At 43.6% G+C, this 13,679-nt stretch overlaps 1 protein-coding gene across 1 annotated transcript in view; it reads left to right on the top strand.

The window, feature by feature from the left end:
- Positions 1 to 1,436: 1,436 nt before the first annotated feature.
- prr7 (proline rich 7 (synaptic)) overlaps positions 1,437 to 13,679 on the top strand; it is a 14,641-nt gene continuing 2,398 nt past the window's right edge. The window contains exons 1-2 of the mRNA XM_020615196.1: positions 1,437 to 1,754; positions 4,978 to 6,318. Coding sequence (XP_020470852.1) covers positions 6,069 to 6,318 — 250 coding nt within the window. The 5' untranslated portion in view covers positions 1,437 to 1,754; positions 4,978 to 6,068. The remainder of the gene's footprint in view (positions 1,755 to 4,977; positions 6,319 to 13,679) is intronic.

The raw sequence follows: 13,679 nt of genomic DNA, 5'->3' as shown, positions 1-13,679 counted from the left end.
AATTCAGGGGCTGATTAGACTCAGCAGGACATACTGCAGAGAAATGTTACGTTTTCCAAGCACTCACAGCTAATTTCTCTCTGTTGGACGGCTCAACATTTATCAGTCTAAGGCACAGCGTAGAAAAAAGCGGCTGTCTGATTTGTTTCATTAGAGCCAGTCCATCAGCGCAGTCGGGGCTCGGGGAGTGCTCTGTGTAGTCACGGACAGATTATGAGTCATGTTGGGGAAGCTGCTGTGAATCTACCAGTTACTTTACACTGGGGAAGCTAAAGCACAGCAGAACTCTAGTTTGATTCATTGAAGCTACTTAGAAAAGCTAGGTCAACTGACTTTGTAAAAAAAAAAAAAAGATCAAATTGACAATGTGATACAGGATTATAACAACAAAGTCACATACCATATCACTTACCTGAGTTCTGTTCGGCACTGCTGATGTGCTTGTCAGTGCTGAGCAGCCGCTCACACACAGCCGCACACACACAGCTCTGGCTTGGACACCGGTGTTGAACTCTATGAAGAGTTTTTGCATTTTTGGCTGAGATGACAACACAGATAGTGGGGACGTCCACCTTGCCTCCTTTGTCAGCCTGAAATTGTTTGTAGTTTCAGTAGTACACTACACAAAAACAGCAAAAACAAAACAGCTAAATCACTATGCAAATATAAAAGTAGTTGAACTACCAACAAGCCACTGCAAATGTAATTAAATGACTAGTTAAGTAAATGGCAGGTTTCAGCAGTGACCACTTATCTCTTTGTAACTGTTTACTGTACATGTACTATTTAAGTCTTTGTGTTTATTTTATTACCTTTTATTCATTTATTTTTTTTCATTCTGCCCCTTTTTGTAGTCATTTTGTGTGTTTTTGTTGTATTCCCATGCCTTTTTGTAATTGAGTCTTTGTGGTCATTTTGTGTCTCACTCTTGGTGTTTCTTGTCTCTGCTGTAGTTTTGTGTTTCTTTGTGGTTGTTCTGTCTTTTTAAAGTCATTGACTTCCCAACAACTAATGTTAACAGTCACTTCAAACAAAAGCTTGGGCCCAGGGGCCCAGGGACCCTCTAAGCCCCCAGGGCCCCCAGGCCTAATCCATTCATAATTAAACTCCAAGATCAGCAGTGGACTAGCTGAAGATGAAGATGAATGGAAGAAAGAAAAGCCATAACAACACAACTGTGTGTAACCTAAATGTTTTTTTACATGTAAATATGAGCCTAACGGTTTACACCAATACCCCCCCCTCCATCCACATGGTCGGTCTTCCTTTGCCAAGTAGTGTGTCCTTGGAAAAACCCCTGCTGGCAGCTTGATTTGTATTCTCATGATCATCCAGACATACAGACAGGCTGCGTGTCACGAAGCGCGCTCCTGCTGCTCTAGCGATGACAGAGGGAGGGATGAACTGAATGAAGGAGAGAGAGAGAGAGAGCTTTATGGAGGGAGGAGCCAGGCTGTCAAGGTGAACCGACAGACTTCTGTTATTATTACCCCTGACGGTGGAACCACGACGCGCAGCTCGCAGCGGCACCGCGCAGGGAGCACACACAGCGGCGGAGCTCGCATCCTTTAATGGGGGATAATGTGCCCGGAGCCGCCATCAACACACAGACACAGACAGACGGCGGATCTGGGAAAGTGTATTGTTCTCCTCTTCATGCTTTGTGATTTTTAAAAAGAATTCTGGGCATAAAGTTGAATGTGGCGGAGTGAGTTGAGTGCGTCATCTGGTAGGAAACGGCGGAAGAATTACAGGTGAGTTTTTATTTTATTTTTTTTATTTTTACCAAGAAGACGTTTTTAAACAGGGACCTGAAGAAATTGCCTCAGACTTCACTTTGACATCAATGCTGTTTTGTTACTTCATCTCATCCTTTCCATGTCGTGCGCTTACAACGTCAATTAATCAGGCTAATTGATTATTTAATTATTGTCAGTATCAGGATAACTATATCATCCTCTGGTTTCTCGCAGGCATGAAAAAATTAAAGACGCATTTTTGAAACCAGCAGTGCGTCGGAGAGGTTGCGTAATGACGGAATCCATCAGTATGTTTTGAATGATCTGACACAGACATGAGTCACTTCACAGGATTCATTATTTTGCTGTGTACAGTTTCATCCCCTGCAGAAACACAGGGGACATTCTGGGGCCCAAAGGACCCCCAGGTTTCCCAATAGTGAGTTTATAGCTAAGTGGTTACAGTGAATCAATGAACTTCATGTCACAGAAGACAAACCCAGTTATTCCATTGCAAGATGGCTGCTGTATACTTCTCAAACCAGTTGCTGCCCAGTTCATTAAATGTGTTTCCCATCAGGGCACGGCTGTCTAACTTGAAGTACACATTCAGGGGTTCTCATCCTCAAATATAATAAAATAGATATTTGAACAAGTAATTAACTGGAATGAAATAACTCAGATTTTGAAGCTTGTTTTTACTTATTTAAAATGTAACTATACACTAAAGCATCTGTGCATTTAATTCATTGTGTATTAGTGTACACAGTCACTTAGAATTTTGTTGACTGTATAAACTACAGGTCAGTTTTCCAACAAAATTCGTATTATGTGCACAAAGTGCATTTTCTGGTGAAATGTAGTTTCTATCAGCTGGACTGGTTTGGATTTGAACCTTCAATTCTGCTGAATCCTCTCCCACACAGTCTGTTTTGTCAATGCCCACTCTCTCCCTCCCCACCCTACCCTGCCAGCAACATTAGCACATTAGCATTACCAAGCCTGATAAGAGCAGAGACTCATTGCTCAGTAGAGGTAGTGAACATACAGGCATGCAGATAAGTCTGCTGTTGTCAGAGCTTAACAGTATAGGACTGATGAAGTCCTCCAACCTATACCACCCATATGCCTTGTGTATCCCTTCCCTCTCATACAACCCATAGGAACATCTCTTAAATAGCATGAACAGCTAGCAGACTGTAAACAAAGCAGAGAGCTCACGCATGTGAGATACTGTTAAAGGTTCTGGTCGTTTGGAACATTTGGGGCAACATTTTTAACAAATATACAGGTCAGATGTTGTACAATGAAGAAACCACCCACTGCAGTGGTGCATTTCCCTGATGTGTTTTTAATTGGTTTTAAACAACAACGGAGGCCTGTGGCACAGATGAATAAGCTGATCTAACTGATAGACATTAACTGTGAGTAGAGGCAGTTCAATGTTGGCTTTAGTCTCTGCATGAGGATTGTTGAAATTACTGGAAATATAGAAAGTGACCGACCTCATCCTTGATGTCCTTTTCAGATTTTCACGGAAACCCTGAACATATCTAGACATTACCCAGAGGAGCTTTAGCTGAGAACGCAAATGTTCAAGTCAGTTGAACTGGACTTTACCCTGGCAGCTCCATGAATACAGCAGGTTACTCCTGGGTGTTTATAGGTGAGAAAGCATCTGTCAGTCTTGTATTGATATGTGAAAGAAAGGACAGGTGGACGCAGACGCAGTAGGAATGATACTGTTGCTCTGTCACTGCAGGAAACAAGCAGCTGCTAGACAACAAGTTCAACTTACCTACTTCAGAGGTGATGATACATCAGTCTTGTACTCACAACATGTTTTCGTTGCCCCCGGCACTTTGAAGAAGTGTTTTATACAAACAAGTCCCAGTTTGGCTTGGGCTGAGTCTACATACACACACACGTGCACGTGGTTGAATTCACCTCCTGGGTTCACGATATTTGGCTGATTGACAGTTGGTGGTGCTAATGTGCCGACAAGGAGTGATGGAGACGACTGCTACCCGGTAAAAATGGGGTAAACAACTCTGGATTTAAAATAGGTTTAATATTTGCTAATGTTTTATTTGGAAGGAAACACACTGGGCATGTTAGTGAGGTCACGAGGACACAGTGTTATAAAGTGTGGATCTGTGTAAAGATAACTTTGTTTACAAGACAACCCCACCTGCCACCTTTAACCACTCCTCACTGACATGGGTGGGAACACTCACTTAGCCATTGTCCTGTGTCTCTTCCTTTTGTCTGTGTGCTCTACAGACAAACATGCGCCTAAATGTTTCCTGTTAGAGTGAGGATAAAAGCAGCACATGGACTTGAGATGGTTAATTGTGCAACATCCTCCACTTTCACTGGTTTTATATGTTGGCCAGTGAGACTTTGTTGTTGCTCTATTTTTAATTCCAATCTTGCTTTGAAGTCAGTCCTTTAGAACCGAAGCTTATCAGTCTGACTTCTGAATGTGGCCCATTTGAAATAGGACAAAAGAAATGGTGTGAGTACTGTAATGTGGGCGGATGGTGAGCCGTATGTTTCTGTGCGCTCCTTTTCAATGACTGGATCAGACAGGCAGGACGCAGAGTAAACAAAATCTGTCCCATATCACTGCTGAGAGACTGAAGTGTCAGCAGCTGAATACCTGGAAATTACACAGAGCACAGGGGAGTGTTTACCTTGGGTGCTATAGAGGTGAAAGAATAAAATAATAAAGACATGACATAAATGCAGAGGCTCCACTTGTCCTGTAAATGTAACTGTAATAGCCTACAGCAAAGGGTCCTGTCCAGGCATTAAAACATTCTTCTTAGCTCATCACATATTTGAGGAATAGGTGAAAACTCAGTATGTTTCAGCTTTGGGGGAAGTAGGCATCACTTCTCTCAGAGGACAGATGTCTTATTTCAGAGTTGCTGAAAATGTCATGTTTTCAGTTCAGGTGTGACAGCAGCCAGTGGGATGAGTAACGACGGTTATGAGTATGTCAATGTGATGTGGGTTCCCTCAGGGGCCTTTCAGAGAGGAGGGAAGGAAGTAGTACTCTGATAATCTCTGAAGTGTAATAACGATATAAACAAAAATTGTTGCTGCTGACAACCACAAGAACCACAACTGAGCTTGGCTGATGTAAAGATGAGCTGATCTTTAAATTTGTGTTGCAACCTTTGCTCTCTGATCATTACTGACCATGATCTCACCTCCCTATGTGCCTTTGTAGAGCAGTGTGAGGCCAAGGAGTCCCGCCTGGATCTGAGAGGGAAGATATTGGTGTCCTGGCAGTATGGATGGACCCATGGCTCCAGCACCTAGCTATGCTAACGGGACCGGCTGCTTTACTTCACACAGGTGAACCGAGGAGTCACACATCACCTGTGAGGTTTCTGGTGCTTCTGACTGGACATCACCTCAGTTTATCTGACCCAGGTCTTTGTTTCTTCCGGCTTCAACTCTTCCTTTTGTATTATTTCCTCTTGTCTCTTGGACCAAAGCTCTGCCTCAAAAACCAGCTGATGATGCCACTGTCATTTTATTTTCTGTCCGAGTAGACTTAAAACCTTTCAGCAAGTGCAGCTTTACCAGCCTTTCATGGATTATTGGTGGAACCTTCTGGAGAATTTAAATGGATGTCTGCTGCTGAAACAACAGGGAAGGTGCAGAGTTCATCTGTAGTCCTTTGGAGTAACAGTGTGCCTGTGAATGTGTGTTCATCCTGGGATTCAAACACATTTCCATCTCAGTGAGGAGCCGCAGGAGAGCTGATTTCTAAAACATCTGGACAGATAGAGATGATTTTTTTTATTTGTTTCCTGATAATTTTGAAATATAAAAACTGCTTCTTGTGAGATAAATGTACCTTTTACATAAAAGAAATTGGACAAAGATTTTGTTTGAAGTGTTTGGTGAACTTGGGTGTGGTGCTGTGGCATACCAAGTTTCTTATTTCCAGACACGCAATTTGGACAGAACCCTTTTTTTAAAAGCCAGTTTCGGCTGTCAGGCCTTAGAAGTGTGACATCCTTGACCTGTGTTTGCCAAAGAAGCGACAAACAGGAAGTAACGCCATTTGTCATCTGCAGTTATTCTGTAGTTCCCACCTTGAATTACAACCCACAGGACCAATGTCAGTATTTAATAGGCAACATTTCTGTCACTGCATGTGATCAATCTGCCGCCATTTGACTCGTTTACCCTGGAGAGACCAATCCAACACTCACCAGGTTTCCCAGCACAGCACATACATCCTGTTCTGGCCATCTGAATCAGCCTCTTCTGCCCTCGGGGGCAATTCGCTGCCCACCGGTGCCCGCCATGGTGATGTCGCAGGGCACCTACACCTTCCTGGCCTGTTTCGCCGGCTTCTGGTTGGTCTGGGCGCTCATCGTCATGCTCTGCTGTTTCTGCTGTCACCCCGCAGGATTCCCGCCTCCTCCTCTCCCTCCACTACCTTTGCAGCTGCCCAGGGAGCCGCCTCAGTTCTGCCCTCCTCAGCCTCTGTCGCCCCCACTTCCTCTGCAGGTTCCTCATCCCCTGCCACAAGCAACCTGGGTCAGCATGCCAGGTACAGTAACTGGTACTGTTTTTACAGTTTTGTTATTTGCTGATTAGTCGAGGTCAAGGTAGACACGGTTATAGATTGCCAAAAAAAATTTATTTTAACCTGCTGTTGTTTAAAATAGCAGTTTTATCAGGATACATCATTTTATGCTGATTATTTTACCGGTAGGCTCTTTATTTCCAGAGTTTTAGTAATTAGCACTGGTCGATAAGGTCGGGTGCTCTGCATTTGCCATGTTTTTTTTCTGGTTGAACAAATTGAACCTGAACACTGAGTGTGGGCTCACCAAATGTTCAGCTCCTACAGTCTGGCAGTATTTGGCATTGTGCACCTTTCTGAGCACAGGACAAGCTAACAGGATGTGCGGAGACTGAGTGGGAGTCGTCTGTGCTTCATTACCCTTCAAAAAGTTGTTGGCAACATAAAGCTGATAGTTTATGAGTTTGTGAAGGGTTTCTGTGTATTTGATTTAGTAACTAAACAAAAACCAACACATTTGTGTGTTGAATCATAATAGAGATTACCACTGACAACAACACTGATGTTTTACGTTAGTTTTACAAAGGTGAGAGCTTTCTGGCTATTTCCCTGTATTTAATCTGCAGAGGTCTGAATAGAAAAGATTAATTGTTTCATCTTTTGGCAGTGCTAGTCACACAGGACAATGGGTTTGATGTGCTTCTGGATTTTAAAGGAGGAAATTAAGATTTGAAACACTATGCCGAGTAAACACTACTTGTGTTTACTACAAACGTTCAAACATAGCTGCGTGTGATTTCAGCGCTGCTCAGCTCAAAGTGAGGTTTCTTTGTTCCGAGCTGCAAGGTGTAGAGTTTGCCTGTGTTGATCTCTCTGAAGCTGTAATTAGTAGTCAGCATTCAAACTCTCAGCTCGGCCATCCATTAGTCTCCACAGCAGACTCTCTGCAGGTTGTCTGTCGAGCTGAGTGTAAAATTACTTACAAATACCAAACCTGTCACATCCCGTTTCATGAGCCTAGGGCAGATTTCATTCAGCAGACTCGTGATTTGAACTCACTTTCTGTAGTTCAGGGAAAAACAAAACAGAGAAAGACTGAAGAAATCCGCATGAAGAAATCAAGATGCAAACAGAAAGGAGAGGAGGAAGATTACATTATGCAGTGTGTCAGATTTATTTAGACTCTTCGGTTCCCAGATACCACCTCCTTGCCTGCTGGGCAGCGTTCTCCCACAGGGCGTCATGGTGACAGCTGTTGCTGGGGCGCGGGCGGTGACTGTGGGGGCCGAGTGGTGACTGAGCGAGCAGCGACATGGCCGGGGTAAACTAGGAGACTGAAACAATCAGAGGGGAGAGTGTAAGACAGAGCGACATTCACTCAGGTCATACAGCTACAAAATACAAGTGAGTTCATGAAACAGAGTATTGGACAAACCTGATGATGGAGCTGGATGAAAGGTCAGAGGATTACTGAATTATTACATGATTGTTTTCAGCCTGAACCTGGCAAGAGATGAAAAGGTAGAGGCTCACAGAAGTCAGTATGATTCACCCTCTGTACAAAATGTCATGACAGCAGAGCCAATCAAACCACTGTTGCAGCTAAAAAACTGCTATCATGCTGCTCTATAAAGCAAAAGTAATAAAATTGGGAAAATATTACTTCAAATAAACAAAATTTTCTGTCAACAGAAAAGGAAAAGTCCAGCCATCAATTATCTACACTGCTTATTCCTATATAATAAGGTCACAGGGGGCTGGAGCCAATCCCAGCTGACACTGGGCGAGAGGGAGGGTTCACCGTGGACAGGTTGCCAATCTGTCACAGGGCTGACATGTAGACAAACAACCACCCACACTTACTCCTATGGACAATTTAGAGTTGCCAGTGAACCTAAGCTGCATGTCTTTGGACTGTGGGAGGAAGCCAGAGTACCCGGAGAGAACCCACACAGGCACGAGGAGAACATGCAGACTCCACATAGAAAGGCCCCGGGTCGGCCAGGGCTCAAACCTGGAGCCTTCTGGCTGTGAGCCGACAGCACTAACCACTGCATCACGATGCCACCTCAAGTGAAAAATATCTAGTAAAAGTATTTAGTCTCAAGAGCCCATAGAAATCTTATAACTAGTGCAGTTCAACTAGGCAGACAAGGCTGTTGATCAAACTGAATTTGTTTCCGGTACATGACCAAGGCAGCCATCTGCGGTGCCAACTCAGCCGATGGCTCTAACCACGACACTGTGGTTCAGTGGTAGAGCAGTCGTCTCCCAACCGGAGACTGCAGTCCACATGTCAAAGTGTCCTTGGGCAAGACACTGGATCCCCAAGTTGTCCCTGATGGTTAGAGCCATCGGTTGAGTTGGCGCCACAGATGGCTGCGTCTGTCACATACCAGAAAGAAATTCCTTGTGTGTAACATACAGTACTTGGCCAAATAAAGGTGGTTATTAAGTTAACAGAAACCAGGATTAAAGTCTCAGTAGCAAGTTATAAGATCTTATTAAGCTAAATGAGGATAAAAGAAATGATTTCAGTGAGATATTCTTTCATTGAGGCGATTTCCAACAGCCGCACTGACATTGTCACACTGTGTGCAGTTAGCTTTGGCTCATTCAGTTGGTGCCACCTACAACAAGAGAGGTTATCGTTCCAGGTGGTCCTTATCAGGGCTACAGCACGCTTTCCATCTATTCAGCAAAATAAGTGTGATGGTTCAGATTCATCAGGTTTAATTGCTTGTTTTCATCAACACCCTGCCTCTTTCATATAGTCACAACCAGGCTGCAGGTCTCAGAGCTGCTCCATTTGTGCAGTTCGGTGCAATGTTCAAGGGCACCTCGCCTGCAAAATGAGAGAGGGAGTTTTTCTTTTTACTGTCAGAATAAACTCAACATTCCTGAGCCCATGCTTTTCAAACTAAACCTTGCCTGTTATTCCTCAGCCCAAGGGCAATACATGCTACCATTTTATGGAAATTAACCCCGGAGTGTTTGGGATGTTTTTGTCTCAGAAACATCAGCGCAGTAAACACAGCTTCCTTTTTAAAGAATTCAAACTTCAACCTGGAAAAACTCTTCCACAAGCCACTTGAATTGTAAAGCTGTCTGGAGTGTTCCGTAGCCAGATGATTATGGCACAATGCACCATGTGGCACCATGTGGCACCCTGCAGCACGTGATGTTTGTGGATTAAGTCCAACCACTGACATATGTCGTGGGTCTTCCTCTTTCCTATCTGCCACTTACTTTGCCTGTAAAAATAACAAAATAAGGGGTGTAAGCCCCAACTAGTAACCTTGAAAAAAAAAAACATTTGGAATGCAAAACAGTGCAACAGCTTGACTGATGATTGTCAGCGTTTTTATAAACACTGGGGACCCTATAAACTCCAAGTACAGAGCATCAACATGTTCAGCAGATTTGCAACTGCATTTCATCTTATGCCGAGTTTAAAATGTAAATGTTTAGCATCAGGTCTGTCTCCAGCTTATGTAGCTGCTGTCCTGGTCTGCATGAGAATTTACTGTTCACGTTATTTAACATAAATATGCAGAGACAAAGAATGTATTCCTAATTGTACAGAAGAAAAGCAATACACTGAAGCACAGCAAAGTGAAGAATTAAAAGACAACAATGGAGAAGGAACAGAGTAAAGTCTGTACAGTGCAGCGGGGCACAAGTGATTATTGTTGAGTAAAAAGAAAGCCGGAGGGAGTCAAAGAGCATCAGCTGCTGCCAGAGATGTTTAATGAGCAGAGACAGACAGTAAAGGGTAAAACAAAAGGTTGCTGGAGTCCTGGTCACAGAGCAGAATGATGGAGAGGATCAGTATCCAGGCAGCAGCAGAGCAGAAAGAGAAGCAGGTGCTGACCAACTGAGCACAGCAGAGCGACGCCAGGAGCTGCTGGAGTTGTGGAAACCAGAGGGGAGAGTGCGACGTGGAGACGCTGAAGGTGCTGGCGTCATATTACACCAAGTGTGTAGCAGCACTCTACAGCTCTAAGGAACTTCATTGCCTCCTTGTAGCACATTTAATGTGCGGTTCAGTCCCAGTGTTTCCAGCAGCAGCAGGCAAAGCTCTGAAAACCTAGTGTACATTACCTACAGCAGCTAAACACCCAGATGTGTTTTCTTAGGGGTTGGGAACCAAACTGAAGCTACAGTATGTTCACATCCCAGCTGAAGTGACTCAGACCTGATAGTCCCACAAACCAAATCAGATGTTCTCAGATCAGATCTGGGCCACTCGTATATGTGCTGTGCTCCTAGATCCGATTCCTAGCCGACCTCTGACCGACCTCTTATCTAATTTCAAACATTTGCATTTGTTGTGGGCAGCACGGCATTGCAGCGCTTAGCACTGTTGTCTCACTGCAAGAAGGTTCCAGGCTCGAACCCCATGCATACATACATCCTTTCTGTGTGGAGTTTGCATATTCTCCCTGTGCTGCATGGGTTTTCCTACAGGTACTCCAGCTTCCCCCCACAGTCCAAACACATGCCTGTAGGTATGAGTGGTTGTTTGTCTCTGTGTGTCATTCCTGTGGTAGACATCTGTCCAGGTATACTGTGTCTGGGATAGGCTGAATAAGCACTATAGATGATGAATTTATTGTTTTTACACACAGGCTGAACAACACAGTCTTGAGTGGCACCTTTGTCTTGAAATCAGGGATGATTCAGTCCAACACTGCTCAAAGACAGTAGTGGAGGCTTACAGCAAAGGAAACAGGCTTTTGAACATCTGCAGCTGTAAAAGGAGGCTGCAGAAATGTCACTCAGCTGCCTGTGCCACTCTGACGGGCTTTGTGTCAGAGAAAGAACTGCTGTAAGTCATATTACTAAAGCCTTGAATGACTGCCTTATCTTCTGTCACCAGTTTCTTGCCTGTACATATAAAGCCTTCACTTGGCAGTTCAGTTTTTCATTCTTTAAAACTACAGCGTCTCTATAATGTCGATTTTGTGACCGGGTGACATCAGACTTGTTCTTAAGAGCCAGGTTTCACCTCATTCAAAGTGGGAGTAGGTTCGTGAATAACTTCATGAATAATTGTTAAGTCAGACATTTCATATTGGCTCAGTTGAGGAGAGAAATGAACCTAAATGAGACATTCAGTTGTATACTTTGTGCACACAGACTTCTCATGAAGCTTCTGACTCTCCCAGTGAGAGTTTTCTAAACAAAACAAACCAAAAAGCACTTGTTCTAGCTCCTCGGATGTGAATATTGGCTGATTTCCAGCCATTTATCACACTGATTATTTTTTCTTTGAGGTCAGACAAAAGAAGCAAGTTGAGCATGTTCAACTGGCACTGAGGAAATTAGGATGGGAATTTCTCACTATTTTTAGACTTTTTAAATGTCAAAGGATTAATCTGTTAATTTGGAAAATAATCAGCAGTGCTGGTAAGTCCATACAGGAAAGCTTCACTTTGGCAGGGGCGGCACACTGTGGGCCAAGTCCTCAAAGACTACAGGCTATGAATTACTGAGGAATGTTCCAGTCACGCTGCACCTGCGGCCGCCCCTCCCCTCCCGTCCACCCCCAGCTCTCACAAGCCATGACCGGTGCATGTTGCTCTGGCATTATATAAGCTGAGGAGCATAAATAACTGTGCTGTCACTGTTCAGAATATTGTACCAGGTTAATGGAATTATTATGTAGACCTGTTTAGGATGTTATTGACATGTGGATGTGCAGTGTGCCTGCATATTGCAACATGCACGCTTTAACATTGTTGACACTCTGAACACATGTTTGCCTCTCTGCCTTGTTACTGGTACAGTAGGCCTATACGCTGAAAATAGAGTTGAAGGGCACAATTGTTTTTTGTCTAGATCGGCAGAAGTGCACACACTGGTGCTGATAATCTAATCAATAGTTTCAAGCCCAAAAATATGTATACATCTATGACGTATTTATGAAAACAGACAAAACACAGATTCAGTAAATTCTAGGTTATGTATATAAGAGGAAAGTAGTACTGTATTACAGCTTCATGGTTGGTAGGCCTCCGCTAACCGCCGAAGCCCACAGGAATGGGACGGATGTGAGGTCACTGTGACCGCAGATGCCAAAATCTAGTCAATTCAGCCTCGAGTCCAAGTGGACCTTTGTGCCAAATTTGAAGAAATTTCCTCAGGGCATTCCAGAGAGATCGCGTTCACAAGAATAGGATGGACAGACGGCTTGAACATATGATGCCTCCGACCACAGCTGTTGCAACACAGAGGCTGAGTAAACTAAACAGGCGGCAGCAACACATCAGAGAACAGCAGCTTTGCTCGGCCTGGGTTCAAGTCGGTTACAATGGATTCTGATAGTGATTGAACAGGGTTTTCCAACCACATCTGACTGTCAAAGTCCCAACTTGACTTTGTTTCTCAATAGAGCAAACGTGCATCTTATTACTGCTTTTTTCTTCTTCCAGTTGACTTTGTCTGCAACCAAGCAACACTTTGAAAATGGCAGATTGTTTTTCATGATGTTCGAATGAGTAGTTTAAAGAAAAGTGAAGTGATTACACCAGGTTATACTAACTGTTATTTCCTCTGTCAGGGAGGATTATGGTCATTGGGCTAATATTTTTCTTGAGCTTAGGTAATTTTAGATCCAAGGCTCAAAGTGTAAGAAGCCCTACAGCGTTTCTGTGGCTGCCAGAGTGGCAGGAACATATCAGCTCCCACTTACTTTGCAGAAAAACAGTTGTACACAGTTTCACACAGAATCAACAACAGAGCTCAGAAGACCATTGTTTTGAAAAACGCTTTCTCATGAGCAACAACTGTGTTTTTAAACTTTTTGGGAGATGGCAAAGCTGCATTTCAGGCTGCACACCTCTCAGTTTCCCCAAGCAGATGCTGACATGACACACAACTGTTAGGGAGGAGGAGAGGATGTGCAACATTTATAGGTATTGATCCGGATCTGAGCAGATTCGTCCATCTGAAAATAGAAACTGCCTTCAGTTGTTTCATCAGACCAAAACTCTGTACCTTCACAATACATTGAAACACAGTCTCCACCATCTGACACTGCGCCCACAGGCTCCCGGTCAGAGAAAACCTATTCTAGAAATGTAGCAGAGGTTTTAAAAGGCAGATGTTTTTACATTTCTTATTTTTGTGCTTTGTTTCTCTGCAGAACTCATTTGTATAAGTTAAAATGTTGCTAAAAAGCCACAGTTCTATAACAAAACTAATTTAACAATTTAGTACATCTGTTATATCATGGAAAACTGTAAAATATGTCTTGTCTCACGTCGCCAGCTGGAGCAGCTGCTCTCAGTACAACACTGAGTCTGTTGACTATGATTCACTCCCGGTAAGCACCATAACAGCCAAAAAGCCTGTGCAATGTTCCTGATGAAGTTTGTACC

This window comes from Monopterus albus, unplaced genomic scaffold, assembly GCF_001952655.1.
Source record: "Monopterus albus unplaced genomic scaffold, M_albus_1.0 scaffold159.1, whole genome shotgun sequence".
NCBI classification, from domain to species: domain Eukaryota; kingdom Metazoa; phylum Chordata; class Actinopteri; order Synbranchiformes; family Synbranchidae; genus Monopterus; species Monopterus albus.
The sequence above is the reverse complement of the archived record's forward strand: the minus strand, read 5'-3'. Positions and strand labels throughout refer to the sequence as shown.